This window comes from Pagrus pagrus, assembly GCF_965226575.1.
Source record: "Pagrus pagrus genome assembly, chromosome: 19".
Lineage (NCBI taxonomy): Eukaryota > Metazoa > Chordata > Actinopteri > Spariformes > Sparidae > Pagrus > Pagrus pagrus.
Window position 1 is genome coordinate 14,520,776 of NC_140203.1, and position 27,775 is coordinate 14,548,550.

At 39.4% G+C, this 27,775-nt stretch overlaps 3 protein-coding genes and 1 long non-coding RNA gene across 7 annotated transcripts; 3 read left to right on the plus strand and 1 right to left on the minus strand.

The window, feature by feature from the left end:
• Positions 1-1,171: 1,171 nt before the first annotated feature.
• Positions 1,172-7,233, plus strand: ccdc80l2 (coiled-coil domain containing 80 like 2). Its single transcript, XM_084339662.1, has 12 exons — positions 1,172-1,899; positions 1,980-2,068; positions 2,176-2,349; positions 2,490-2,641; positions 3,393-3,716; positions 3,911-4,151; positions 4,299-4,455; positions 5,033-5,169; positions 5,543-5,694; positions 6,021-6,124; positions 6,371-6,451; positions 6,695-7,233. The coding sequence occupies exons 1-12, from the start codon at positions 1,617-1,619 to the stop codon at positions 7,027-7,029; spliced, it is 2,229 nt and encodes a 742-aa protein (XP_084195788.1). The 5' UTR covers positions 1,172-1,616; the 3' UTR covers positions 7,030-7,233.
• LOC311249009 lies at positions 1,803-19,358 on the minus strand. Its single transcript, XR_014621108.1, has 3 exons — positions 19,280-19,358; positions 2,478-2,606; positions 1,803-1,891 (listed from the first exon to the last, which is right to left on the minus strand). It is a non-coding gene; the product is annotated as an uncharacterized lncRNA (long non-coding RNA).
• Positions 9,085-22,965, plus strand: fyb1b (FYN binding protein 1 b). 4 transcript variants are annotated; one of them, XM_084339659.1, is made up of 19 exons: positions 9,085-9,201; positions 13,280-14,390; positions 16,963-17,098; positions 17,182-17,255; positions 17,678-17,700; positions 17,841-17,893; positions 18,558-18,681; positions 19,211-19,370; positions 19,532-19,652; positions 19,986-20,005; positions 20,142-20,214; positions 20,389-20,469; positions 20,927-20,967; positions 21,193-21,268; positions 21,433-21,532; positions 21,760-21,922; positions 22,031-22,064; positions 22,170-22,201; positions 22,335-22,965. In XM_084339659.1, the coding sequence occupies exons 1-19, from the start codon at positions 9,199-9,201 to the stop codon at positions 22,355-22,357; spliced, it is 2,448 nt and encodes an 815-aa protein (XP_084195785.1). In that variant the 5' UTR covers positions 9,085-9,198; the 3' UTR covers positions 22,358-22,965. The 4 variants fall into 4 exon arrangements, 3 of the variants coding, with proteins under 3 accessions (XP_084195785.1, XP_084195786.1, XP_084195787.1); XM_084339660.1 differs by having other exon boundaries at positions 17,844-17,893; XM_084339661.1 differs by lacking the exon at positions 20,389-20,469.
• A 1,695-nt stretch (positions 22,966-24,660) lies between these two features.
• Positions 24,661-26,773, plus strand: atp5mea (ATP synthase membrane subunit ea). Its single transcript, XM_084339663.1, has 4 exons — positions 24,661-24,748; positions 25,385-25,439; positions 26,436-26,534; positions 26,684-26,773. The coding sequence occupies exons 1-4, from the start codon at positions 24,713-24,715 to the stop codon at positions 26,707-26,709; spliced, it is 216 nt and encodes a 71-aa protein (XP_084195789.1). The 5' UTR covers positions 24,661-24,712; the 3' UTR covers positions 26,710-26,773.
• Positions 26,774-27,775: the final 1,002 nt, after the last annotated feature.

The following is a 27,775-nucleotide window of genomic DNA, read 5'->3' on the forward strand; positions in this document are numbered from 1 at the left end:
GTACATCTTTCTTATATATTCTGTCTTCATGTCTTCTTCCTCAGTGATATTAAAACCAACACGTGTTATTTCTAGGTCAGGTCAGAAACAGGTGGACATACATTTCTGATTGTAATATCCCTTAAAAGTCAATAATAATATCATCTTTTGCTGTGCTAGAACCCAGAGCTTTGGACATTTAAATGTTCAACTGGAATGATTTCCATTACTGCTATTATTAACCTTTGTAAATCTGGATGGATGAGGCTGTGGTCAGATTTATAGTTATATTTGGCCTTGTTTTTGAAGGCTTGTGGTCTTTGGATTCCTGATGGGAACTGTTCATCAAAGAAGTGTGGTTGTGTTTTAACTTGTGGAGCATTTATGGGGGGATTAAATACTTTTTCCTTGGAAGAACATGTTTAGGGTCAACTCGCCTGTGGGCACATTTGTCTCAGATTCACAACTTTGAACCAGTGTGAACTTTTCTAGCTTGCAGCGTCTGTTAGCCTGTCTGCGTTATTTATGGCTGCTGCCATTTGCCTTCAATCAAAAGCTTGAACTCCCGTTGAACAAATGGCTTTTAGTTGAAATGCTGTACCACTATCCTACCACTTCCAATCTGTCATTCAGTCAACGCTGAATTTTTTTTTAACGGCCTTGTTTGGGGTTTTTTTCTGCATGTGTGAAGCAGCCTGCAATAGTTTGTGATCAATGTCTTAACGATGGATGGTGACAGATGTTAAAATCAAAACTGTCAAATGCAATCTGTAAGTAATTTGACATTTTACTGATCCTGGATAGGGATATTGTCTCTTCACTTGCACAGCTCTAAAGGACATCAGAGGTCAGCATCAGCAGGTAGGGATTTAGTCTCTCGACCAAAAGCACAATAGGACACCACCCTACTGACCTGATAATGTTATGTAATGAAACAATGAGTGTGTTTTTGCATGCGTCCGTGAATTCATGCACGCGGGTGCATTGGCCTCCATGTGCATATAAAACTCTGTATTAGGAGAGGACATCAAAACAGTCAGCTGTGAGACAAAGCAGCAACACACACGTACACAAAGAGAGAGACAGATAGAGAGAGAGAGAGTGTGTGTGTGTCAGAGAGAGAGAGAGAGAGAGAGAGAGAGAGAGAGAGAGAGAGAAACAAAGAGATTTTTCAGCCAGAAAATGCTTTGAAGTCACAGAAAATTCCAGGAGTTTCCTGTTAACGAGCCTGGGCTATAATGTGAACCAGGAGTGTGTGTGGAGTGTGTGTGTACAGGGAGAGGGAGGTCTCTCCAGTCAGTCTCTCTCTGCTGGCAAGAGAGGTTAACATCACTGCAGGCTTTGCTGTCCTTTAAAGATTCATGTCAGATTTGGTCCACCTGTTCTTAAGGATACAGAACCCATCAGCCTTAAATGGGGTTTTGAATGTGGATTAAAAGTATGGATGTTTCTCAGCTGGGAGTTTTTTGAGAGCTTTTAAACTCTTGAATCACTTTTGAACAGCTGCTGAATCCATCTTGTCTGCTTCGGATGCAACAGGGCTGCCTAAGAGTGATGAACACAAATGCAGAGGAGGATCTGTGAGCTTCTAACTTTCCACTGATCAACAAACCAACCACTCCACCGTGTCAGTGAGGATGTTTCACATCTGTAACTCACGCTGGCCTCTGCTGTTGTTCGCCGCCCTGTGGAGCCTCAGCTACCCGAGTTTGCTCACCGCCTGGCCGGGCATCGGCTATAGCAAGCCCAAAGATCAGCTGGACCCTAACGTGAGGGACTGGGGAGACTATTCAGACCTCCCTCCAGGAATTGAGCAAGGGTTGGGGTTGGACGTAGACGGAGAACATGGAGGCAACAGAGGAGTCGAAGAGCCCTCATCAAGCCTGGCTCCGGAGCTGGATTTCCTGGCAGACTTTGCAGGCAAGACAAATGAGCTGATCAGCTGATGTGTCTATTTGTCTGTCTGCTTACTGACAGTAAACAACCCTTCTCCTTTACAGGTAAAAAGCGACTGTGGGTGATAACAGCGCCATCACACAATGACCACTACCTGCGTATGATGGAGAAACAGCTGGAAGACATGGAGCAGGTACTGTGTATACAGATATATACACCATATTGATTAAGAAGGAGATTTTATCAGATTTGTTTTATTTAATTTCACTCTCTTTCCATCTTTTCTGGTGTCTCTCTCAGAAAGGACTGAACTGCCGTCTAGCAGAAAGAGACACATTCATCATCACCATCATCCAGAACGCCATGATGGAAGGTCGAATCCAGAAAACAACTTTTCAAGGAGATGCTATAGTAGAGAGCCTTGACCCTGACACAGTTACCAAACTGCTGCACTATCTGGAGCTTACCAGCCAGGTAGGTAATATCCCGGGAAGATATAAACAAGTTAGCCTATTTTTATTACTCTCAATTTAAATTTTTCTAGAAATGTCAGTTTTTCCTCTGCGGGTACCTCTGCTTCACTTGTAGTTGTCTTACTGCACCTGTTGTTTCAGGAGCAAGGTTTCACCACGCTGGTCATGAAGAAGAACCTTCGCGTCAGTGAGCGCTTCCCGTTTCCGGTCCGTGTTGAGGCGATTTTGGAGGTCATTGATCAGTTCCCCATGAGGAAGCTGGAGAAGATGACCAGAAAAGGATCTCAGCTGAGGTTATATTGTACCACCAAGTTCATTCAGTCCACTTTCAATTCAAAGTGGTGTTTTTCATAGGAAGACCGATCAAAATATCAAAGAATATGAAAATAAAACTATAAACAATTAGCTGTATTCTGCATTGCTATGTGTGCATTATCAGGTATAATACAGGTATAAAATTACATGTCAAGGCAAGCTATTTTTAGCCATGCTAGCAGCTAGGGCTGCAATTTAACCTGCCCATTATTTTACTTATTTAATCTAAAATAATCTTCTCAATCTCTAGCTGTCTAATCTCATATTCCTTCTTTAGTTCAACCAACAGTCCAAAACCCAAAGACTCTTCATTTACTGTCATAAATGACAAAGAAAAGCAGCAAATCCTTACAATCAAAAAGCTCGACCCAGCAATCAATCAATTGTTGGTCCGTGGGTCTGTCAGTCCACCACTCTGATCCAGACTGAAATACACCTTCTTAGCACCAGCATGTTAGCATTGTCATTGTAAGTGTTGTAGCATTTAGCTCATAGCATCGCTGTTGCAGCCTCACAGGGCAGCTAGCGTGGTTAAAATTGCCACAAAGGGCTTCGTAATCCAAATCTAATTTGGAAAATATGGTCCAGTATCAGAGATTATGGGCTCCAGTCTTGCTCTGGCATCACATTTCATTGTAGTCTTCTAGAAAAGCTTGCTCTTGCACCCATGAGTTGTGCAAAACCAGGAAATCAAGTAATATTTAATGCTGTTTGATGTTCTGTATCCAGGTGTAAAACTACTAAAAAGAAGGTTGTGGTGACAAGGAAAAAGATGAAGAAGAAGATGGTGCTGAGCCCTCAGAGACGAGGGAATGTGACTTCTGTTGTGGCCTTGCAAAGAAAACCTCCCGCGGACAAAAAAGCTGCCCTCAAGAGTAAGATCCAGGATATCTTGAGTGGACGGTCGAGGTTTGTTATCCGTAAGGAGCCTGCAGTTGGGTCCACAAGGGGAAGGGAGTCGAACAGTGGTGGTCGGGCCACTTCAAACAGACGTGAAAAGGTGCACACAGCTCCATCTGTGTCAAAGAACAACGAAGAAGTAAAGAAAGACAGGTGCAGTCTTCATATTATTGTAAATTACGTAGATGTGTGGAACGTTGATGTTTGATTGATTTCACTGAAAGCTTGCTTAGATTCTGTGTTCCCATCTGGCATATCATGCCTCCTCATCCCCTTACACCAGAGGAAGATGCACTTTTTTTAGTGCTGGACCAAGATCAAAGTCATTTTTTTCTGTTCTGCTGCAGGGCTGACTCCACTGTGGAAGAAGGAAAGAAAAGACACGGAGGGAAAAACAGGGAAGTTGGAAAAGGGATGAATGTAAAGGAGGATACACAAGAAAAACAGAGCTCTAAGAGAAAGGGGAAAGGGAAGAAAGGGAAGAAAGGGAAAGGAAGAGGGAAGAAGTCCAACAGAGAGGCCAGCGAGAAGGATAAAACAGCCCTGAAGGCGTTTCTGGACAGTTTCAAGGGCTCAAGAAGGTTAATGGTGAGAAGTTTCTCTTTTGTCTTTGTCTTTCTTTCACAGTGGCATCCACATTACTAATGCAAAAACACTGGACTTCTAAGAAAACTCTGCACCTTATCAGTATCCTATCATCTATTAGGAGTGGTGTATCTGTTTGTGTTGTACTAGTTGATTTCGACGCCCAGCAAAGATGCAACCCTGTACATGCAGCAGACAGAGGAGAACAAGAAGCAACACTGTGACCTTGCTATCAGGAAGATCACCGTTGCGACCATTGTGGGTGCGGGACGTGACGCTGTGCTCATGTTGCAACACCACCAGCTTGGTAGGAAGTGTTTGTACATTTTTGTTTGTGTGTATGATGTTGTATGTTTGAATATTTGCATCTTAAACATTTGGTTAGGTTCCCTCCAAGGGTGGAACACAGTAACTGGATAATCTCTTGCAGGTATTATTGATTTATTTATAGATACGCTGTCGGAATATTCCGAAGCTACAAGAGTAACACGTTGTATTTTTTTACCGAAGCGTGACAAAAGGCAAATGTGCTGCTTCCATCTTTGTAGCATCAGCAAACATTTGCTGCACTGTAACATACAACAGTCTGTAACTGTGTTGTGTTGAGTGTACATGCTGTAGATACTTCTGTCCTCAGGCAGCAGCTGAACAGCAGCTGTTTTAATGGGAATAAAACACTAAGAGACTACAGCCATGCCGGAGGCTGTATTTAACTAAAACCACAGTGGTCATTTGAGCACGTGAGCACATTTGTTAATTAGCAGCAAACACGCAAACTACTGCTGTAGCTGATGGTACGGTCAAGTCATGAACTCAAAAATAATGTCCTTACAGGTTTAAAAATTGTTCAGAGGTGACTTGGCTTTATATCATGTGTGTTTCAGAGTCAGAGCCTCCTCTCAGAGACCAATCAGAACATCTCTCAGACTCAGGCCTGATCTCTCTCTTGAGATCAGAGCTCAGCCTGTCGTCCTCTGACCTCTTTTCCATGACCGTCACGGACTACGACATCAAGCCCAATGTAAGACACTTGTTTTTGCTCTTACTCACGTTCACACCTGGAAACACTCCAGTTAACAGCTGCTAAGAGTGATGGGAACCATGTTTACCCCAGATTTTAAGCCAGTGAAGGAGTCAAATAACCGATATTTCTGTCAGACTTTTATGATAAGCTCACTTATTTGTCTTAAAGAATTTTACATTATTTTATAAGAGATTTACATGTGTTTTTTGTTTTCACAAGCTTTGTAAGGAACTGTTGCTGATGTGGGCTTATAATTTAAAGACCATTTAAATGTAATGCCATGTAATATAGGAACAGAAATACCTTTGATATGACTCGACTTGTTACCCTGTGCATTTTATTGCCTAATTAGCTTTTATCTTTCTCCCAGAGAGTCTTTGAAGCTCCTCCATCAAGTCCTGCTCTGTTCGAGTACATTGACAACTTTCCCTCAAGGCGCTCAGAAAAAGAAAAAGAAAGGAAGAGTCCTCCAGTCTGCTCCAAAAACAATCAACAGCCTGAAGCTGAGAATTCACTGCTCAGGTAGAGTCGGCTATTATAATCCAGTGCTCACCTAGTTTACTTATACTACATAAAGACAAGCAGCATCAGGAGCCTCTTTAGAAATATACATTATTTTCTTTTTCTCACTGGGAATCTTATGACTGGTACAGTTTGCCCAGTCTTCTGGAGTTAATGCTCTCTGTCTTGACTGATAATAGTTGTAACAGTAACTTTGTGTTTTATTTCTTCATAGATATTACACAACATGTGCCTTAACACATTAGGTCTGAATAAAAGGCATGAGCTTGACTGACTCATACCACTCATACCTTCAAACTTACTTCACTGTTTTTATTGCTGTTCAGATTCATGTCTAAGAGGAGACTGCTGCTCATCTCTGCTCCCTCTGAGGATGACTACTCCTTCCAACAGCAGCTCTCTGCTCTCAATGGACAGGAGTGTCACCTGGGTCAGTAACACACTACACGCTCGTCTACTGAACAATACCACATCTGTCTGCTCTCTTTGATACAATATGGAAATATAACGGGCAGGTTTCCATCCTGACCTTCAGGCTTAGGAAAGCTCCAAGCCAACACTGTCACTGACTGATTTGTACTATAATATATTTGTATTCATATGATTATATTCACATCCGATACAGGTCTTTGTTACTCACATTTAGCCTGTAAGCATTTTTTGGGTTTCTCCTCAGGTATTCGCCACTTTGCCATGTTGAAGCTGATTGGAGTTGGACACAAAGCATCAGGAACTGTTGAGCTATTTCCACTAAATGGTGAGTCACACTCATGTCAGGCAGTGTAGGTGCATGGGACGGTTGTAGATACAGGAACTTGGGTTTTTTTCTTTTTTTTTTTTTTCTTTTTTTTTTACAATTTGTGCATATCATTATAAATATATGGAAACATGTCCAAAACTTTAGAACCCTAGTTTTAACTGTGTTTGTCAGGAGTCCAACTTGTCTTTTTAAATCCTATTCTGTTTTCTGCACTTAGTTTTCCTGCTATTCTTCTTCCAGGTCGTAGTCAGAGTGAGGTCGAGCCGTTATCACGCGAGATGGTCAACAACCTGAGAGAACAGCTGAAGATCAGTAAGGACTATTTCAGCATGCTTGTTGTGGGGAAAGACGGTGACGTGAAGGCGTGGTTCCCGTCACCCATGTGGTCCCTGGATAGCATCTACGACCTGGTGGACTCCATGGAGCTCCGCTTCCAGGAGGAGAAGCTGCAGAAGAGACTGGGGATCCACTGCCCTGAGGACAGGGGGAGAGGAGGCGGCGAGGGGGGGCATTATGGAGGCTATGATGATGGGGGGGCCGAGGAGACGTACTTGTATCACCGATCGGAGGAATGATGAGAAAGAAGGAGGAAGAAGGAAAATCCTCGAGATGACACAGCAGATACATGAACACATGGATTATTACGACTTAACAAAGACCTCATAAACTCTTCAGGACTCACAGGATTCAATTTATAAAATCTAAAAAGATGTTACATCTGTTGGACACCACGATAATAAGCTGAATATTTTATGTTTGCAAGTAATAATAAAAGTCTAAATCAGAGCAAATGTGCACCATTCAATTGTTTGCTTTTCAGAAAAGTCCGTGCTCCGTTATTATTTGCTGATTACAATTTCGGTGAAAGAGGAAGAGAGACCACCCAAGGCTGAGCAGATTGCACTTTTTGGCAACACTTCTGTCGAGTCCTTTTCAAACACATTCAGTGTGTCAAGTACGCAAACGGAAATGTTGTGATGCGGAAATTGAATTGGGGGATCAAATGTCAATGAGCTACAGTCTCCAGACACCTCAGGGTCAGTAAAACAGATAGTCGAATGATGCTGGACTTGTTGCATACCTCAGGAAATTGCATCTGCAAAGGCTTTTTATAGTTGTTGAAAAAAAGAACACATAACATCTGTGTACCAAACAACTGTACTAGATCTTCTGTAGTCACTTTAATCTCACAACCAGGAAAGGCTTGGTTTTCTACAGTTGCCATTAGAACACATGGAAATGCCACGAAAATCTAATTTTATAATGAGGACGGAACAACTGAGGTCCTGCACAGTTTCTAGTCAAATTCAGTGCTTTATTTCAGACCTCAACATATATGATTTAAGACCACAAGAATGTTGAAACAATTTACATGATAGAAAAGATAGGCAGTTCTAGCAAAATGAACTGAAAAAGATTTCAGGTGGGATTCAATGCATTTCCCCCCAACGGCCCCAAATGTGACACTCTTTCATCATACATTTTACCTTGGTTTATTTCCCGCCAGCGGCAACCACCACAGAAACATAATTTCCTCCAGCCATTTGTCATTAAACTTCCCCACTAAACATCCCTAGCTTGTTAGCTAGCCAGCAACGATAACACAAAACCAGATGCAAAAGTCTGTAGCTAGTGAACGTAACGTAAATGTCACATTTAACTTCTATTAATGACCTTTTACGAATTCTTTCTTTTCCAATTCTGGATGCTGACACTGAAGCAAAGCTTGCCAAATCAGGCAAACCACAGGATGAATGCTGCTGACCTTGCTTATTCCTTGCACTGCCAAACGGTTGACACTTTTGTCTCTCTGCAAAACATCTCAATGAATGTACTGACTGCCATGAAATTTGTGACAGACATTAATGTACCCATCAGGAAGGATCTTAATGACTTTGGTGACCTCTGACTCTCTGTTAAATGACATCATCCTCGATTTTAATTTGTTAAACACCTTATGACCCAATATTCCCCAAAGAGCCACAGCTGCACTTCGGGTCAGCACTAATTAGCAAGTGTTAGCATGCTAACACTCAAAACTAAGATGATGAACGTTGTAAACATTTCACCTGCTTAATATATGCACGCTGTCATTGTGAACATGCTGCTATGCCTGTATTAGCATTAGCATCTTATAGAACCGCTATGCTAAAGCAGAGCCTCACAGAGCTGCTAGCATGGCTGTAGACTGTAGACTGTTCTGCAGTACACATAAGCTGATTCTTCACTGAAGTGTCTGTTGTGGTTCCTTCTTGATATTGCTGTTACTTTCAGCCATGTCACACTTTTTTTCTTCGCCTTCTTTTCAATCACCTTCTCATATTTGCAGTAGTTATTATGGTTGCTAAGGGTGCAAAGTCTCAACATAGTTCCTCTGTCGATCCATGTGAGTGAGCATCAATTGTTGCGCACAGGAAAGTGCAGGGAGTTTGCCAGGGATAGGCAAATCCATGAGATGAAAACACACAGATAACAGAGGCTGTGAGACTCACACTCACACAAAACACCCATACTACTAAGAGAGGAAGTAGTCTGCTTATGTCACAGACTGAACTGGAGAATACATCCCCCCACTTAAAAACACAGACTCACGCACCCAATGCTTTGTCACACTCTTTCACTATCTCTCGGGACCTTTCTCTCTCCGGCGACAACAGGAACTCACGCAGATACACTGAACAAACGCCACTTTATACAACAACCGCTCGGACATAGCAGAAGCAGCCGGGGGTGTTGTCTTCAATATGGTGAGTATTACTTAACTGGCAACTAAAACTGATAAAAAAAAATTACGCAGGAGGAATGAAAGAATGCTGCTATTGTAAATCTTTGTTATTGCCGTTTTATACTTATGAGCATAAGGCTTTGAATGGATATTGTGAGTAGTTCTTTGTAACAACACCATCAAGTACACATGATTGTTTTTACATAATTTCTGTGAAGATTCATTCTTGTACACACGAATTTGACATGGTTTGAGCAAGTAACTGCATGCATGAATAGAGAGGAAAAGCTGTAAAACTTTGAATGAACCCTTGCATTGAACAGAAAGTGGACTACAAAGTGACATTTGTGATTAATGGGCTCTAGTTATTATTTATAATGTTTTAGACCCATGAGATTGTTATTATTTAATTCTATGATTGATATTCAAGGCATTTTATGCAACATTTCTTCACATGAATTACGTAAAAACAGGTGTTGTAACCACTGTTGCTCACAGCAAGAAGGTTCTGGGTTTGAACCTGCCAGGTGGCAGGGACTTAAAATAATACAAAATATATTTTAGAGAAGAAAAAAGAAACTGTGCCTCACACTCCGTGTCATTCTGCTCTTTGCTCCTTCTCCAGTTTCCTTTCTTTCTTTTTTAAACATTTGCATGTTCTCCCTTTGTCAGTGTGGGTTTCCTTTGGGTGCTCCTGCTTCCTTCCAGGTTAACTTGTGACTCTTAAATATCAGTAGGGGTGAATGTGAGTGTAAATTGTGTTTGTATCTGTGCCATGTGATGACCTGGTGACCCGTCCTGGGTAAACCACACCGCCCGTCCCCGCGGATAATGAATGCATTTTTGAGCCATTCTGTGTCACATTTCTTCACATAAATTGTGTCAAAAAAGTCACCACTTTTTTTTAGGTTTTATGTCAACTAGATTGTGCAACAACGTTGCCGTCCACTTTTCATCACACTGGAAATAGAAATCATGGTTCCTCTTTACCAGCAGATCTCTTTCTTTCAGGTCATTTAACTCTAGACATCAGCTTTTTTATTTATATGCAGCAACAGGGAAACTAGCTAGGTAAAACCAAACCTCCAGCAGTTGATGTGTTTGTGGTCCACATAGCAATGCTGTGGTTCTGACTTCTCCCCATGAATTTCCACATTAAAAGTGACACTGTACTAAAACAACACTAAACTCATCTAAGTCTACCCAGAATGTGGCAGTGGCGAGTTTATTGGGTACAACTGGCTGAAACACATGCAGCTTATACAACAACCCTGCAATAAATCCTACCTTCATGAAGGTTATAATGTTTGAAACTGTGTTAAGTGAACTTTATTGTCATTTTGGCTGTCTGAATGGCCTTAGTTGGTCCTGTTCAGCTGTGTCGTGTTATTCTGAGAGCAGTTTTCAGGATTCGACAGAATTTGTAGGTTTTTACAAAATTGCAAAAACATTTACAGAAGTAGTACTTGCAACTGTCTGGTGCAGAACATATTGGGTAATTTTTAGTTTGCTGCGGTTGAGAAACAGAAGCGTGATGGGGGAACTTTCCTCAGTTTCTTTACCCCTGATTTCATATTCAGACGCTTCGTGTTAACACGCTTCGTTATGCCCCCACTGCAAGATGTTACTCGCACGAATAAAGTGACACTCCGCCCAAAACACTACTTTTGAACATCAAATACGGAACCTCAGATGGCTTGAGAGGTAGTTGGTAAAAAGTAAAAGTTGCCAGTTTCTTTTTTCGATAAAGAGAGCAGCTGACTTAACTGCTGCTAACTTGACAAACTGGGCTAGAGTATTTACTCAACACATGATGTTTGATGATTCAACTGGTGACGCAGTGGGTTAAAAAGTATAAAAACTTACAAACCCAATCCGCCAACATTATTCATTTCTAAGTATGCTATTTAGCTAAACTATGACTGAATAAGTTGCCTCTGGGTTACATTAATGCCCCTATAAATCTCAGAAGCTCAAACTAAAGCAGTTTTAGACATATATTGGATGATGGATGTATTGGGAGATGACTGGAAAAGTCTGTGGATGATTAGATTGAGTTGTTTAATCTTGCTGTGGATTTTTTTGTGAAGGTCGACAGTCTAAAGGATGTGACTTTATGCACACTCTGGAGTGCTTTGTCTAAGTGCTGCTCCCCGCTCCGCTGACAGAGAGCAACAGTACGGAGTCTGCTAACATAAACAGCTGGCTTGCAGCACAACACAGAAGTTCCTCAGAGCCCCTTTAAGGCTTCAAAAGATCATTGTTTGATCATCTTTTTCAATATCTAACCAAAACCATAATCTTTCCCACAACTTCCTTGCAGTACCCCAGAACTTTCATCTTAAATACTACATTATAGACCATAAACAATTAGCAGTGTATAAACATACTTTTTTTTAAGAGACAGGTGTCAAAAGAAGACAAGAATCTGGAATCTCTATTCAACTTATTTGTACAGATTCAAAAGCTCACTGAGAGACCATACTACGTGTGATATCAGGCTATACAAATACGCTTGACTCGGCTTTTTCACTATCACAAACATCATACTGAGATCATTCTAGTCACACGCAGTCACATCTTTTCTGTACTGGCGACTGCATGGCTTGGTGTTTATACAATAATTAACTGGGTGTTACTGTGCGAAATACAAATTAGATCTGATATTCACTGTACTTCCCATTTAGCTTTATACATTTGTACTTTTCGTTGTACAGGTTTCCCTTACCTGTTCTTATCTCCACTTCCTGGTACAGTATAGTGCCACTGACTCCAGTTAAAACAGCCTCATTAAAATAGGTGTGGCTGCTACTTGGCCACTCCATTGTGACACAGCTGCATGATACTGGATCCTATCGGCTATTTTGGACACATTATGGATGTAACTTGGAGAAACTGATGCAGCTCTCCCAACATTTGGTGCTCATAGGACAGACTTTCAGAATCCAGATGTTTGAATGGGTTATTCATTCATGGCAGAAGCATCACTGCAGAGTTATTTCTATAGACTTGTTGTCAGTGTAATAATTCAACCTCAAAACAGGCCTACTGTAAACTCAGTTCTTCAACAAAAAACACTTCACAAAAGTACCTTTTGTTTACCTACACTGGTGAATATGCATACAGTTTATAATTAACCTGTGTGTCTATAAAAAAAGATAAGCTAATACAAAGTCAATACAAATGTGGTCTGAGCTCTTCACATACTCGCTATCTGCAATGACTGTTAGCTGATTGCTCAGTAGTAAATGTTCTCACTCCTGTACTCATGAATTTGGTTCCCAGTTCTCATCTCCGGAGGCAACATTACCCAAATAACTGCCATAGTTTCAATATAATAGAAAAGAGCTTTTCATTCGATAAATGAAGGGAACTCTGTTAGCCAGAATACAGGACTTTTGCTTGCTTATGGTGCTTTAAAAACTCTTGTGTTTCTGAATCTGAGACAGTGACTCCCCTTCGAGTTACCCTAATGCAGGAAATAGCATACCACTGTAGTCACTGCAACTCTGAGGGGGCACACCACTTTATTGTGTCATCTGGTGGGGGTCATTTATGTTTTCTTCCCTGCATTTTTTTTTTCGCAGCCACTGTAAAGGAGGATGAGGGGAGTGGTACCTAGTTGGTTGCAATTTGCAACATCAATGCTAGATGCCACTAAATCCTCCACACAGGAACTTTAAGTGATGAAATCATTTCTGTCATATATTAGTATTATGGGAGGGTCCTGTTTTGTGCAGTCTTGTGGGTGATGAGAGTATTTACCTCCTGTCAAAACCAAAGACAAACACAAAAGAAAATTGATGTATTTTGTTATTTTATGATCGCGGCTAATTGAGGTTCAAACATTTTGCTGTAAATAACAAACACACACAGAACTGGCAACTTTCTGTTCCTTCGTGAACTTTTAAGTCTGTCTAGTGAGGGTTGCATCTTTTTTCCTTTAATTCCTCTTTTTTCTTTTATCCAGTAGTTTCTGTTTCTGTTTTAGGACTAGAAATCATTTTATAATCCTGCATGCACATCCTTATTTTATTTTCAATTGCGTTTTTGAATTCTGGTGATTAACTCTCCTTCCGGTTGTCTTCTGTTCTTTCCAGGACAACAAAGCTGACGTGAGGGCCATGCTGGCTCGCTTCCAGGCGGGTGGGGCTAGCACTGACGAGTCTTCTTCCACACCGTCGGTTGGACGCATCAAACAAACCTTGCACCCTACCCTCTCCTCTGGCCCGGCCATACAGTCAAAGAAACCTGTTTTGGAGAGCCTATCAGGCAGTGCAATAAATGTTCCTCCTAAACCAAATTTCCTGAAAAATACAGTATCGGCTAAAAGTGACACAGAGGCCCATGAACCGAACAAAACCAAGGCTATGGCCAACAGGTTTGCAAACACCCAGGAGGACACAAACACCAACAGCAAACCATTCATTGGTAATAAACTTCAAACACCCTTGAAGCCACCGATTTCACATGCTCCTAGCCCTGGACAAAAGCCACCGATTTCACATGCTCCTAGCCCTGGACAAAAGCCACCGTTTTCACATGCTCCTAGCCCTGCACAAAAGCCACCGTTTTCACATGCTCCTGGCCCTGGACAAAAGCCCCCTTTCAACAAACCCTCCCTTAGCTCCACCCTGTCAGACTCCAAACCCACCTTTCCTAAACCCTCTCCAGCTGTCACCTCCAAACCCAGCTGGGTGAAAGAAGACAGCAGCGGGGGTCCAACTGGCTCCACACCACCCAAATTACCTCCTTTACAACAAAAACCGAGCAGCAGCATTTTGAAGTTACGTCTACAAAATGAAGATATGCCAGGAGCCAACATGGACACAGCTAACAAACCTTCAGTTCCGGTGAGCTCAGCTTTTAAGCCCACCCCCAACTTCAAGAATGCTCACAATATGTTCAACATGGAGAAGGACAAGTCTGAGCAGTCAGATAGTGGCGTGAAAGCAGACGAAGCCAACAGACCGCCCCTCACTGCGACAAACTCCGTCCCTCCTCCCAAACCACTAGCCAGTAAAAAGCCTAGCTTGAAGAAGCCGCTGAAGCCTTCTCCTCAGGCCAGCAGCGTGAACGGTGATGCCACTTCGGGCCCCAAACGTAACCCCCTCCCCAACATTTTAGCTTTGGGCCCTGCTCCTGCCAAGCCCAACAGACCCCCTAAAGTCATCCTGGAGAACTTTAAAAGAGGTGCTGAGGGCTCTGATGGTAAGTTGGACCTGGATTACCAGGTTTGCTTTATACTGACACAATAAACTAACAAACACTAGTGATTGTGGGAAGATGCAACCAACAATCCAGTGAGTGAATATACATCAGTATTTACACAGATGAAATCCGTTGTCAGTATGGAGCGATGCATTATAGAGTTGCTTTGCACCACCAAAGTAATAACAGTTTACTGTAACACTCTCAAAGATGTGTGATCACGCTTGTAGGGTCCTAAATAAACTCAAGCAAGCCTTCTTCATTTACATGTGACAGCAACTTCCCAATTTTACATGTGCAGGCTGTAAAGAGCTCTGTTAAAGCTTTTTTGTCCGCGTTGTGTTGTGTTTTTTTGGAGGTTCCTATATTAATATTGCTGGATTGAATCTTGTGAACAGTCACAGAGGGAGGAACACGTTGCTTCATGAACAATGAAGTTTGGGCCTTGAAATTGAAATGACTTGAATCTAAAAAAAATTAAATTGATTAATTAACTGAACTTCAGAAGTTACAGTACAACTGCAACACATTTGACGTTAGAGACACTAAATCCTCTTCCAGTGATGGTGTCTATGTAATTTGTGATGACTACATTAAAGACATGTCCTCCATGTCCGCCTTTTTGTTTAAGGGAATTTGGGGGTTTTAACAACCTAAAAAGGCTAATTCAGATTATAAACTTTGCGGCAGAGTCAGGTACAGTTTTAATAAAATATTCAGAAAATCTTAGTCTTTTCTGTCTAACTCTAAGTTAGTTTAAATTCATGGCTACGGTGTGGGTTACGGACTAATCTGTGATCTTTTGAATCATTGTTGAATCATTGTCTCTAGTGCAAAAGGGATATTGACTTAACCAACGTAACTAATTAAATACAGTGGGGGAAACTCAGGTAAATGTTTATTTAAAAAAAGCATACATTTTATTGCTGTTTTAGTAACCAACAAGTCAAACAAATGACTTTAATTGCTGTGAACAGATGGGAAATGGTGGGTGAGACAGAGAAGGGGGGTTTAGGGTACTTCTGGGACACACGTGGCCCCACAGACCACAATACTTCAGCTATATTTGGCTGCATGTACGTCATTTGTTTTCAATAAGCAACAGTGCCCAATAAGTATGCAACAAACAAAGCAAATTGAGCACTGCAAAATATGTCCTTCCAAGTAAACAAGCAGCAACATTTGGAGATAATCACACTATCTTTAAGCTAAACCAGGCCCTTGCTGTCAAGATGATTAAATGACAGAGGGCAGCAAACAGTTGGCAGTCTGATAAAGAAGGGGTTCCTCTTATTCTGTTTTATAAAGCGCATTTCCTCTCTATCACTAGCTGCGTACTTTGGACAGACTTTGTGAAAGCCGCTCAGAGGTGTGAAAAGACTTGCTCCACAAGTTGGTGTAGTTTCAGTGTGAAGGCAGCAATGTGTGCCATCCAGTTTACTTTGGTTATCTGACCAGCGCAAACAGCTTTTGTTCATTCCAATTATTTTAAGATGCGTTTATGCTGCAGATTTATTTGCATTTGTTACATTCTGTACAAATTTAGTGCGAGTTAAACAGAACTGTATAGTCGCTCAGAGCTTACGATAAGAGACCAAAGTCACAGAAACACATTTAGTTCCTCTATTTACCCCTGCCAAGTTCCCTGTCCAGTTTCCCTCTTTCCCTCCCCCTTCGCTCTCCGCTCTGACAGCTGAGTTTGTTTCACCACATGGGGAAGTAAGTTCCAGCAAACAGGGATAGTTTCGAGTGAGAAGCCTTTGGACACATACCTGAATTGATTTCCAGTCAGGAGTGAAGACTGACTGTTGGCTATATGAGCAAACACTGGAAGACAGAAGACTGAAAATAACAGCTCTGATGTTGCTGATACTTCTTTGGTTTCTGCAAACTTCTACCACAGCCTGTGGCTTTCTCAGGAGCCTTACTGTTACCTATTCAAGCCTTGAATATACTGCATATTTTTTCTCATTATTATGCACCATGCTTCATTTAAGGATTTAGGATTTCCTTTAATACATGATTAGGTTTTGTTTTCTCAGTGAATCACTTGTGATTGGTCTTTTAGAGGGGTAAATTGTTATGGTTAGTTGGGCTCCTGAGCAGTGGTGGAATGTAAGTACATTTACTCACGTACTTGTACTAGGGTATTTCCATTTTGGCTACTTTATACCTCTACTCTACATTATTTCTGAGGCACATATTCTACTTTTTTCTCCACTGGTAACTATCCTATAGAAGCCGATTAGGGCCACATATGAAAAATGTATTTGAATTCTGACATCAAAGGTGCAATTTGTAAGATTTTTTGTGTGAATAAATAATATTTATGATGTTATGACATCTGTGTGTTGTGTTGAAGAGATATCTACTCAAGTTAGCATGCTAACCAGCTAGCCCAGGCCTGTCTGGTCCAAAGCTACTGTAGTAGTGGTGTAAACACTAACGCTAATTGTATTTGACAGGTGGCCAATTCTTACATATTGCATCTTTAATGTCAGAATGTCGACATTTTTCTAAGACTTTATAGGTAAAACTTTTCACTCTTTAACACCATGTGTTTTTGTTTCAGGTCCTAGCACCTTTAAGAAACCCATCGTCCCAACTCCTCTGGCCTCTCACCCCAGTAACCATAGCAACCACATGCCCCCGAGTCAACCCCCTCAGCCTGCTCTTCCTAGTCTGCCCCCGAGACACCCTGGAACCATGTGAGTCACAAACACACTCGCTGTACAAATGATTTATACCGTATGTTTTATGGATAACGTAAAATCCTCAATTTGCTTTTCAGGATCCCGCAAGAAGACTTCTACGATGATGTTGACGAATTCAGCAGTGCTCCTCCACCTCTACCACCATCCGCAGGTTTACTAACGGTCACTTTTTGATTAAACGTGATGAGTCATGACTGCATGTTGCAAGAGTTTTAGCACCACAGGAAGAGAGAAGAGGACCGTGTGATGCTGAACTTTGTACCATATTTACAAATAAGACAACACAAATAACTCTGTATATCTTAAAATGACTCTGTATATCTTGGCAGTGTATGGTCTGTTTGTTGTTTGCTAAGTATATCGATAGCTGTCTATAGACAGTCTAGTTTGATACATGTACATGTTGTTCTACATAATCCAAAAAAAAACCAAGAGATAACACTTTTGAGCTCTCTGCGATGTTAGTAAAACACTACAAATAGTCCAATCTGAAGTGTGAGTCAGATCACGATCATAGCTTTTCCAAAAGGACAAAATTCTCTTGTAATGTTGATTTATTGTTTTTCTCCTTAGGTCACCCGAGTCAGAGGGCAAAGGTGAGACATGCTGAATCGCTTACATTAATACAGATTTACATGTGCACATGCAGGCACACACTCAGATAAGTACATGTGTGCTCATCGAGACACTAGAGGTGTTCAGTACACTCCTTTCATTCATGTCTCCTTTGGCCCAGGAGGAAAGTGACGATGATGACGGAGAGACGTACGAGGATCTTGATGAACGATGGTGAGAGATTGCTCTTTGTTAAACTTTTACATGTTTATCCCACTATTCACTGATTCTGCCCTGTCTTCAAGTCTGATTTAGATACCAAATTGTTTGTGTACGTTTGTGTATGTTTGTGTATGTATGGACTAGTGTGACGAGTGTTTTGCTCTATATGTATTTATATCTATGTTTAATGTTGTGTCTTTACAGTGTATTCTTCAATAATTTCAAAATACAATTTAATTTTTTAATGGATTATTTGATTTAATATACAATTAATACATATATATCTGCACAGAGACTAAAGTAAGACTCTAGTATTTGTTTGAATCTCAATTCTCTGTTTACAATACCAATACTACTCTCTGCTGGTTGTTTTGCAACACTACAAGAGGTCATTCTCACTTGGATGTACTTTCAATTGATAAAAATAGAGAAGCAGAAGAACAACTGAGATCACTTTTTTTTTTTAGAAGTCCTGTATCGTGATGTGCTGCAAATTGGTTTAGGCTAAGATACTGTGATATTTACCATTATTAAAAATCAAAATAAATAAATACTCTTATTGCCTAATAGTCAAATAGTAAAAAGTGTCTGGTATACTGCTACCTCTCACAACTTACAATTTATACTCTCATAATTCAAAATTTCTGGTGCTCTCTCTCTGTCTCGCTTTCAAAAGGGAAGCGGCTGAACAAAAGGACAAAATTAAAGACGACAAGGAGGAGAAAAAGCGACTGGAGGCTGAGAAGAAGGAGCAGAAGGAACGTGAGAAGAAGGAACAAGATGCCAGAAAGAAATTCAAAGTGAGTGAAGAAGACTGAAACTCTCAGCTTAACCAGCTACGACACCTCGAAGGAGTAGATTGAAATTTGGGAACACGAAGATGAGACAATCAATACCACTCTTTGTTTTTTAGCTTTGTGTAAATGTAAAAATAAATATGTAAAGCTCATTAATTAGCATGTTATAGCCTATTTGTTTAATCTTTTTTAAGATTTTGGTGTCCCGGAAGTGTGTTTTTCCAGTCTTAATGCTAAGCTTAGCTAAGCTAAACTAAGCTAAACATCTCCTGGCACATGAGTAATGCTTAATAAATGACTCAGGAACAGGTGAATATCCCAGACTTTTTGACAACTACATGTATAACAGTATTGTCAGAAGCCTCTTACATCCAATACATCGTTATATACAGCGCATTTGCACATATGAATAGACTTAATCTACATCTACATATTTTTGTAGCTCTAGAAAAAAGTGACAAATATCTTGTTCTGTTAAAATTATGTCATAAATATTATTTTTTGTATGTGTGTGTTTTCATGTCTGTGTTAGTTGGTTGGCCCCCTGGAGACCATCCACCAAGGGAAGGCTCGTGTGGATTGCCGCGGCAGTAAGACTGACCTTGCTCTGAAGCAGGGAGACAGCCTGGACATCATCCGTGTCCAAGGCAACCCAGAGGGGAAATGGCTGGGACGGACGCAGGATGGATCCAGTAAGCTCACATCTTTAGCCCCCATTTGATTGGCTTTTACTTGTCCTCCTTCACCTTGCTTACATCTGTAAATGCATGATAAGACTTAAATTACACCTTTCAACCTCATTTTTTGTTTCATTTATTAGATTTTATTTTTCTTTGATGTTTGTTTCTAACAGTTGGTTATGTGAAGACAACTTCAGTGGAAATTGACTTCAACACACTGAAGAATCGTAAAGCTCAGCAGGCGTACGACCCTGAGGTATACGATGACATCGATGTGGCCTCCTCCGATAACAGGTACCAAAAATCTCTAATTATACAATCTGTTCATTACCTTTCTTGGCAATAGTTGGATAAACAGATTGATACCCATTTGTTCAATAAAAACCTACAGTCAGATGCTGGTTAGCTTAGCTTAGCACAAGGAATGGAAACAAAGGGAAACAGCTAGCTTTCCTCTGTCAAAAGGTAGGGAAAAAAAGCAGCCCTGATGCTCAATAATTTACAGGTTATATCTTCTATATGTGGTGAAAAAGCACTGTTTAACTCATGTCACACTTCTCCAGTCTATGACAAATTAAAGTTTACTAAATGTTTTAATGTCCATATCCAACTCTTCTCTCTCTACAGTGGGATCAAAGGACAAGGAGGTATGCTTAAAAGTTTTTAAAAATTATAATTAATTTCATTATATTCAGTTACAATCTTGGATTCAGTCAATGTCAAGATAGTTTTACTGCGATAAAATGTGACCAATTACATAAAGCATTTGCTTTTGTCCTGCAGTTGTATTACCTCCGCTACCAGGAGAGGGAGGAGAAATATATGATGATGTTGTTGATCCAAACCTTGAAGTCAGGTGGGAAGTGATTCATTTATTTACAACATGGGTAGATGGGGAATTAAAAGTTTCAGTACAACATGCTTGAACTCTTTTAAAAAAAAACAAATTTGAAAGTCAAATACAAAGGAAATATTCCAAAATGAAACACAAAAGAAATGCAGATATTTTCATCCTTGGTTGGCTCTTTAGTCCCTTGGACCCTTCTCCTACGAAGCCTCGTGGCTTCATGCGGATGTTTGACCGGACCAGACGTTCTGCCAGCACTAAAGTGTAAAATACACTCAGTAGTAAGACTGACCACAGATCTACTGTCCACTGTTTTTAATCCCTAACCTTTAGCCGTCCTTGCCTCACATCAAATCAACCACGTCACGTCTTACTGAATCACACTGAGGGATGTTAATTCGCAATTTGAAATCTAAGTGTTGTTTCCTGTGGTTGCAATCAGTGCGGCTGATTAACTGTGTTTTTTAATCTCTAATCTTTAATCTAATCCAGTCATTTGCATGTCTGTAACTGTATGGCTGTTGACTTAATCAGAAAATCAAGGCATCCGCTGCTAACACTGTCAAAAGCAAGTTTTAACAAGTATACTAATTAAAATATTGTGTTGTAATTCATGAATGTGATTATTAATTGGGCTGAATCATTGGCTTGAATAGTATTCTTTTGATTGATAATATAAGTTATGTTACATTTTAAAATAATTTTTCTTCTGTTGTGCCAGAGTGCCTCCACCCAGCCAGTTTAATGCAGACGGGAATTCAGGTACCACTTACTGTGATAATACGACCATGTTTTGAATGGATGTTAATGAAAAAAGATACTTTATTCTGAATATTTGTCCTTCCTTGCTTTGAATATCCATACTAACTATTGGAAAACATACTCTTTTATAAATGAATGTTGAAGTCTATTTTTGTGAATGCATGTTTATGTCAGGTGTCAAAGTTTCAATTTCACATCACTGACTTCTCCCATGTACTACCCCAGATCATCCAGCAATTGATGAGGAAATCTACGATGATGTTGATTCCCAAAATGTGCCTCCTCTTCCTCCCCTCAGCAGGTACAATTACATCAACCTTAAAACATGATAACCTGACAATAATTCTCCACCATTCAGATCCACAATTTGCAGTAACTAAAGAACCATTAAATATGTCACACAGTTTTTGTTTCAGTTTGTGTTGGTTATGTTTTTGCTTTTTGTTGTTGTATTTTGCTCTCCAGCCTTCCAACTTTCAAAGGCAAAAACAAGACAGAGGAGATGGACCCAAAAAAGCAGAAGAAGCTTGAGAAAGAGGAGAAGGAATTCAGGAAAAAGTTTAAAGTTTGTCTCTCCATTATGTCTTTTAGCATGTTTAACAGCTCTATAGTGCTAAAACCCTGTTGCTCCCTTATTTAAATGAAACAATATCAATAATATTTTTTTTTCGAAATTCATTAAAATATTATGTATAAAGCTACACTTTCTTAAAATGACTTTTTTTGTGCAGTCAGGAAAGTGAAATCACTATTTTTCCATATTCACATGATGTAATTTTCACTCTCTCTCAGTATGACGGGGAGATACAGGCGTTGTATCAGGTGACCATCATCCCGACACTTACTAATAAGAAGTGGAGTGGGAAAGAGCTTCCAGTCAAAGCAGGAGAAACCCTTGACGTCATTGTTAAAGCCGTGGATAACAAACTGGTCTGTCGAAACGAGGAGGGCAAGTGTGAGTATCTGCTGCTTGATATTAAGACAATTAATCAACACGTTTTTGTATTCATTGCACCACAACATTGGACCGTCCATCCATCTAACATCTGTCCGTATTTTACAGTTGGTTATGTTTCGACCAGCCACATTGCTACGGAGTAAGTTCCACAAGCATTTACACATTTATATGCACACTCACACAGACTATAAAGAGAGATTTAACAATATGCTGTCAGTACTGATCATTTTGTTCTTGTTCACAGTGATGGTGATATCTACGATGATATTGGCGATGGTATGTTATTCCAGTTAATCTTTCGTAATCTTTCGTAATGTAAATATATCATTTGTAAATATCGACATGTTGGACCTAAATCACGATTCATAATAGAAATGATCTTTTTAATTAATGTTATATTTTCTTTCAGATTGCATCTATGACAACGATTGAGAAACATCCTGCACTGAGTAAATTTTTACACTGATATTGTTCATGTTATTTATTTTGTTTACTGATGATACACCGTACATTGGGAGTTTCTTATGGTTGACCTAATATTTAGACTCAATTCTCATTTCATTTTCACTTCATTATTTATCAATCAAAATTAGAATTGCTAAATAAATTGGACATGTGGGCGATGATTTCATCAGGCTAGTTTAAATTCCATTGAACAATGTCATCTTATTAAATTTTGATTCTTCTCTTACTTGCAATATCTCGAAGTGGGAAACATTTGTTTAAACAACAGTATTTGCATATTTATGTTTTTTTGTTTTTTCTTCATTGTTTGCCTCTTTCTGACTGCCTTTAGAAACTTCAAAGCACTCTATTTACATGTAAGCTTCTACTATGTTTTGCAATTTTATAAGACTAGCTCGACAAACTTAAGTTTGATTGAAAGTTGTAAACATTACCGGCTATTCTGTTTTTAATTAATGTCCATGATATGATACCATACATAATGTATACTCCATTGCTATGTGCTAAATTCCTCCTGAGCTAACTCTGGTGCCGCTAAAATACTGTACATACATTTATGACATAAATTCATACAATTTTGGAGTAAAAGGATGTGTTTGATCTTTTGTTCTGTTGTGTGAGTGCCCCGGTTTCAAGAGTATATCTCACAATAACATGCACAATACTTTGTTGGGTTTTGCTTGTAAACTTGAATGACAACGAGTGCAGGTGAGATCAAAATCAACTAGGGATGCAAATGTTAAGCAGTTTTCCTCATTGATAATCGACTGCCTTATCAATCAATTATCTGTTAATCATCAATGATATATGAATTAAATTGGACCCTTTTCCATTAGAAAACAGTTTGAACCACTGACATGGTCTGTGTTTGATATAAAATCAGAGACGGTTACATCAAGAGTTAAAAGAACAGATATAGTAAACACCAAGTTACTGACTTCATCATTGATTACCACTTGACTGTTGGTTAATATATTTTTAATCGTTTAAACTCTTAAAGGTAATTAATCAATTAATCATTAACCTCTTTAATTTCAATTGGCTTTTCAAGTGAAGGAATCAGCAGCAAAATCATGAGCTTCTCAGTGCACTATACAGTAAGAGCAAGAAGGGAAGCAGTAACATCAACAGTAACATCTAGTGGCAGCCATCAGAAACTGCAACCTTTCACCACTGGATTTGGATTTCAAGTTCCGTTTTTGCTGTCAGTTAGATGAGGCTATGTCATTGTCAGGTTATTGATACAATAGGCTACTATAGAGATTGGAATAAAACCTTACATCCACCCAACTGTTACCAAATGTAACATCTACTTGTACTATTCGATTGGTTGGTCAGCACTACATTTATCAGAAACTATTTTGATAATCAATAATCTTTTGAAAATTAAAAACATTTTCCAAATACCAGTTTCTTTAATGCAAGTATATTGTGTTTTCTGTGGCTTTTCCATGTGAATATCTTTTTGGTTTTGGATTGCCAGATGGACAAAATAACTTGAGTTGGGACACTGCGATGGACATTTTCTTCCTCTTTACTGTCGTTAGATGCAGCTCTGCTTGTATCCACTTGAGGCGGTGCCACAGTGCAGGTTGAAGGTGGGAAATTATTACCAAATAAACATTACATGAATGAATTCAGGAGTGCCATTGAGTGAGGAAAATGGTAAATGCATAAGGGGCCCTGAAAAATGCTATGATTATACTTATTTATTGTGTTTGAGCAGTTTAAAGGCCAGTCAAACTGTCTAGCAGTGCACCTGCACAGTTTTGATATAACTCTATAAAAAAGTGTGTGATGAGGAATTGGATGCATTTTAATGCCAAGTATGAACATGAATTTTGGATGGAGTATTATTGACCCTCTTGCTTAAATATATAGCAATATTACCCATATTTGAGTAATATGATACTGGATATTGATATATATATATCAATACCAATTATTTTATCTGGCTACACTCAGTTATTGTATACGTATCAACAGTTACCAACAATTTATACATATATACGTACATATACATTTTACGTATTCGTTTGGCTAACTGTACATTTATTTGCTAACTATGTTCAGGCTTCATTACCTTGTGAGGCTGGTGAGTCCTTAAATTCTGTCATGTCTGTTGCTTTAGTCCATTGTTAACAGTGAACACGACATAAAGGAATAAAAATGACAAAGAAATGATTCAGGAAACTGCGTTTGTCTGACTGTAAAATGTTGCTAACGTTTCTTTAACCAGACTAACTTTCTTCTCATATCAATAAAAAAAAAATACAAAAAACGACTTCCGCTCTGGACCGGAAGTCACTTCCTCGCTTCACGATGGTTCCTCCAGTCGCAGTATCGCCGCTCATCAAGGTAATAACACATATTTATTGTCTCTAAATATAAATCTTGGTAATGACTTAATTAAATTGAATGAAAGCAATCAATTATAAAATGCCAGCCTTTCTCTTGGCGAAAATGCCGTCTGGCAGTCGTTCTAGTTACGTTAGCATGTTAGCTAGCTAATGTTTGCTAGCACTGCAGTGACATTGAAAGGCTGCACAGGTGAACCTTACTCTGAAAGACTGCTGTAAAATCTGAAGCATCTTCCTTACATACCTCATTCAAAGTCGGTGTTCAACATTAGTAGATGGGGAGCTGCAATGACTCCAGTATGTCATTTTAGTCAACAGCTAAATAGGTTAGTTAGCGTTAAGGGTCAGAGGAAACGTGAACTTCGCCCCTGTCCCTGTCACGGCTAATGTGGCTAACGTAAGTGAGTGTGCTCGTGTCCAGCGTTAATTTTGTTAAACAGTGACTTCACTCTGGGTTTGATACAGACAGAACCGTACACAAAAATCATAAAGGTCAAAATGGTGGTTGTCTGTTAGCTAAAGTGAGCAGGCTAGTGTTTTAAAAGTGACAGACACATCAATGAAGTGGGACCTTGCTGACATGTGTTGTTGAGTTGTTTCAATAGTTAACACACTTAAATCACTTTTATTTCAGACGGCCAGGTGGTCTGCCCTCCTGCTCGGCGTCTTCTATGGCAAACAGAGGTTTGGTAAGTCTACGCATGCGCCACAGAGTGTGTCTGTCAGTATCCACCTTTCAAGGGCTTTTAGATGTACCCACCCTAGTCAAGTTACTTTATAGTACAGCAGGCAGTGAATTATTAGATTGATGAAGGCTTGATGCCATTTAGCTGCTTCTGTTTCATTCCTACTTTTCTGACTTACTAACCATTGTTAATGTTGTAAGTAACACCTGTGCTTTTCCTTCAAAAGCAAGTCAAAATGTCTCCAATGAGTCATGACAAAGGCTATTATGAAGTTGCAGTGCTGTAATTCAACTCACACTACAGTGAGACCCTTCTTTTATATTACAGATATGTTATTTTACCAATTTAAGCTATGTGACAAGTAGGGAACCATCTTTTTAAAACCTACAGAGGATAAGCGGTTGATACAAAATCCTTTTCTTATTATTTCAGCGTTAGTTTAGTAAATTAAATATTAAGGTTACCTCTCAAAACAAGTTCACCTTGACCTTAAAACCAGTGAGTGAAATACAGGGGATGTTGGGGTCACCTTTGTTCAGGGTCAATACATTTAGCATGTAATATGGTATTTATCAAGATTAAGTTTATTTGCATGTTGAACGGTAAGGAAATGCGCTGAATGTGACTGACGGGAAACAAGCAACTTCCTGGTCCCACTCTTGCTGGCATGAATGGATAGATAGAATGACACCAGTTTTTATTTGCGCATCTATAGATGGAGGCTTATTTATATATATTTGACCTCTGTTCTGCTACTCTGCCACATGCTTGAAAAGCCTCATATAGGTTTTCAAGTCCAATAAACATAAGCCCAATTCAGACAAATGATTTGCAACTCGATTAAACCGTTTAGAGGACCGGTCTGATCAATAAACTGTACATCAATGTATATAAGTCTACTATAAATCTTATTATTTCTATCTGTAAGGTGGGTGCAAGATACTTTTGCAATGTTTAGTATTTGTTCTGAAATATTGACTGGTTGTTATTCTTGTCTAGATTACCTAAAGCCCATTGCTGAGGAGGAGAGGAAGGTTGAGGAAGCAGAGAAGGCAGCCAGAGAGGAGCAGGAGCGCATCTACAAACAGCTGTCAGAAGGTAACTCTTTGTCCCTGTCTCTCTAGCTGCTTGTCACACAAACACTGCTTTTGTTGCTGTTTATTCTCATGAGGCACCACACATTTCAGAATTATATCCAAGTTACTTACTTACATGTTGTTCCTTCTTGTTCTCTGTCCTCTCTACAGCAAATTCTGACACCATCCTCAAATGAAGCATCTCCGGATCTGAGTCATTATGTTCCAAACTTAATAAACAGGAAAATATTTTTCATGTAATCAGTGTTCTTGTGTCATTTGTGTTTTTTAAATTTTTTTTATTTGTGTTTAAACTTAATCCTACAATCTTAAAGAACATCAAACCGATTAATATCTAATCAAGAATGTCTTAAGAACAACGCAAGCGATAACTGCAGAGACACATATTTTGTGAGAACAGGTGTGTGTTGTGTATCTGTCCTTCAGTAGGAGATGAGCCTGGGGGAAGAGCATGGTTGTAATCCTGGCCTAGTTTAGCTGCAATCCCAGGATTGGGGTCAGGGACCAGTAGTAGAAAGTGCAGTGTGGACAGAAGTGTTACCTCAATACTCTTGTGTTGTATAATATTATCACCTTGATTATGAAACTCTCCATTATAGCATTATGTGGTACATGCTATTGCATTATAATTGTGATTGGTAAGTGACTGCAGGAAATTTTAATACATTTCATGTTGCAACATGTGACTCACTCACACAAAATGTGTCTTTAATTTTAATAATTTAATAGTGATATGTCTTTAATAGTAAATATACCCAAGTGGTATGAAGTTAGACATTTTACGTTGTAAGGAAGTTTCAGTAATTCACTCAGTTACCTCATAAAAATACATTTGCTTTATTTGGGTTGTCATTGTACACATGAAGAGGCAAGCTTTAACAAACTGAACATAAATTAAAATAAAAAGTCTATTTGAAAATGTTAATGGTACATCCAGAGCATATTTAAGTACATGTATTGCTTAATGTTACATGGTCATCGCTGATTAACCCACTCATTCCCATGTGTGAAGTACTTGTACATCATTACATTGAGGCAAGCATGATAAACCATTTCTCAATTATTTAAGGGCATAAGAAATAACTTGACGACTCATTTGCAAGTGCTTACAAATCACTAATTTCACTACTTTAAAAAATAAGCATCTATATTTCAACTATAAAAATATTTTTTTTATATTTACAGATAGGAAGTAAATATGTACAAGTCATTACAAGGAGTTGTTCTTTCGCGCTGTCTCAA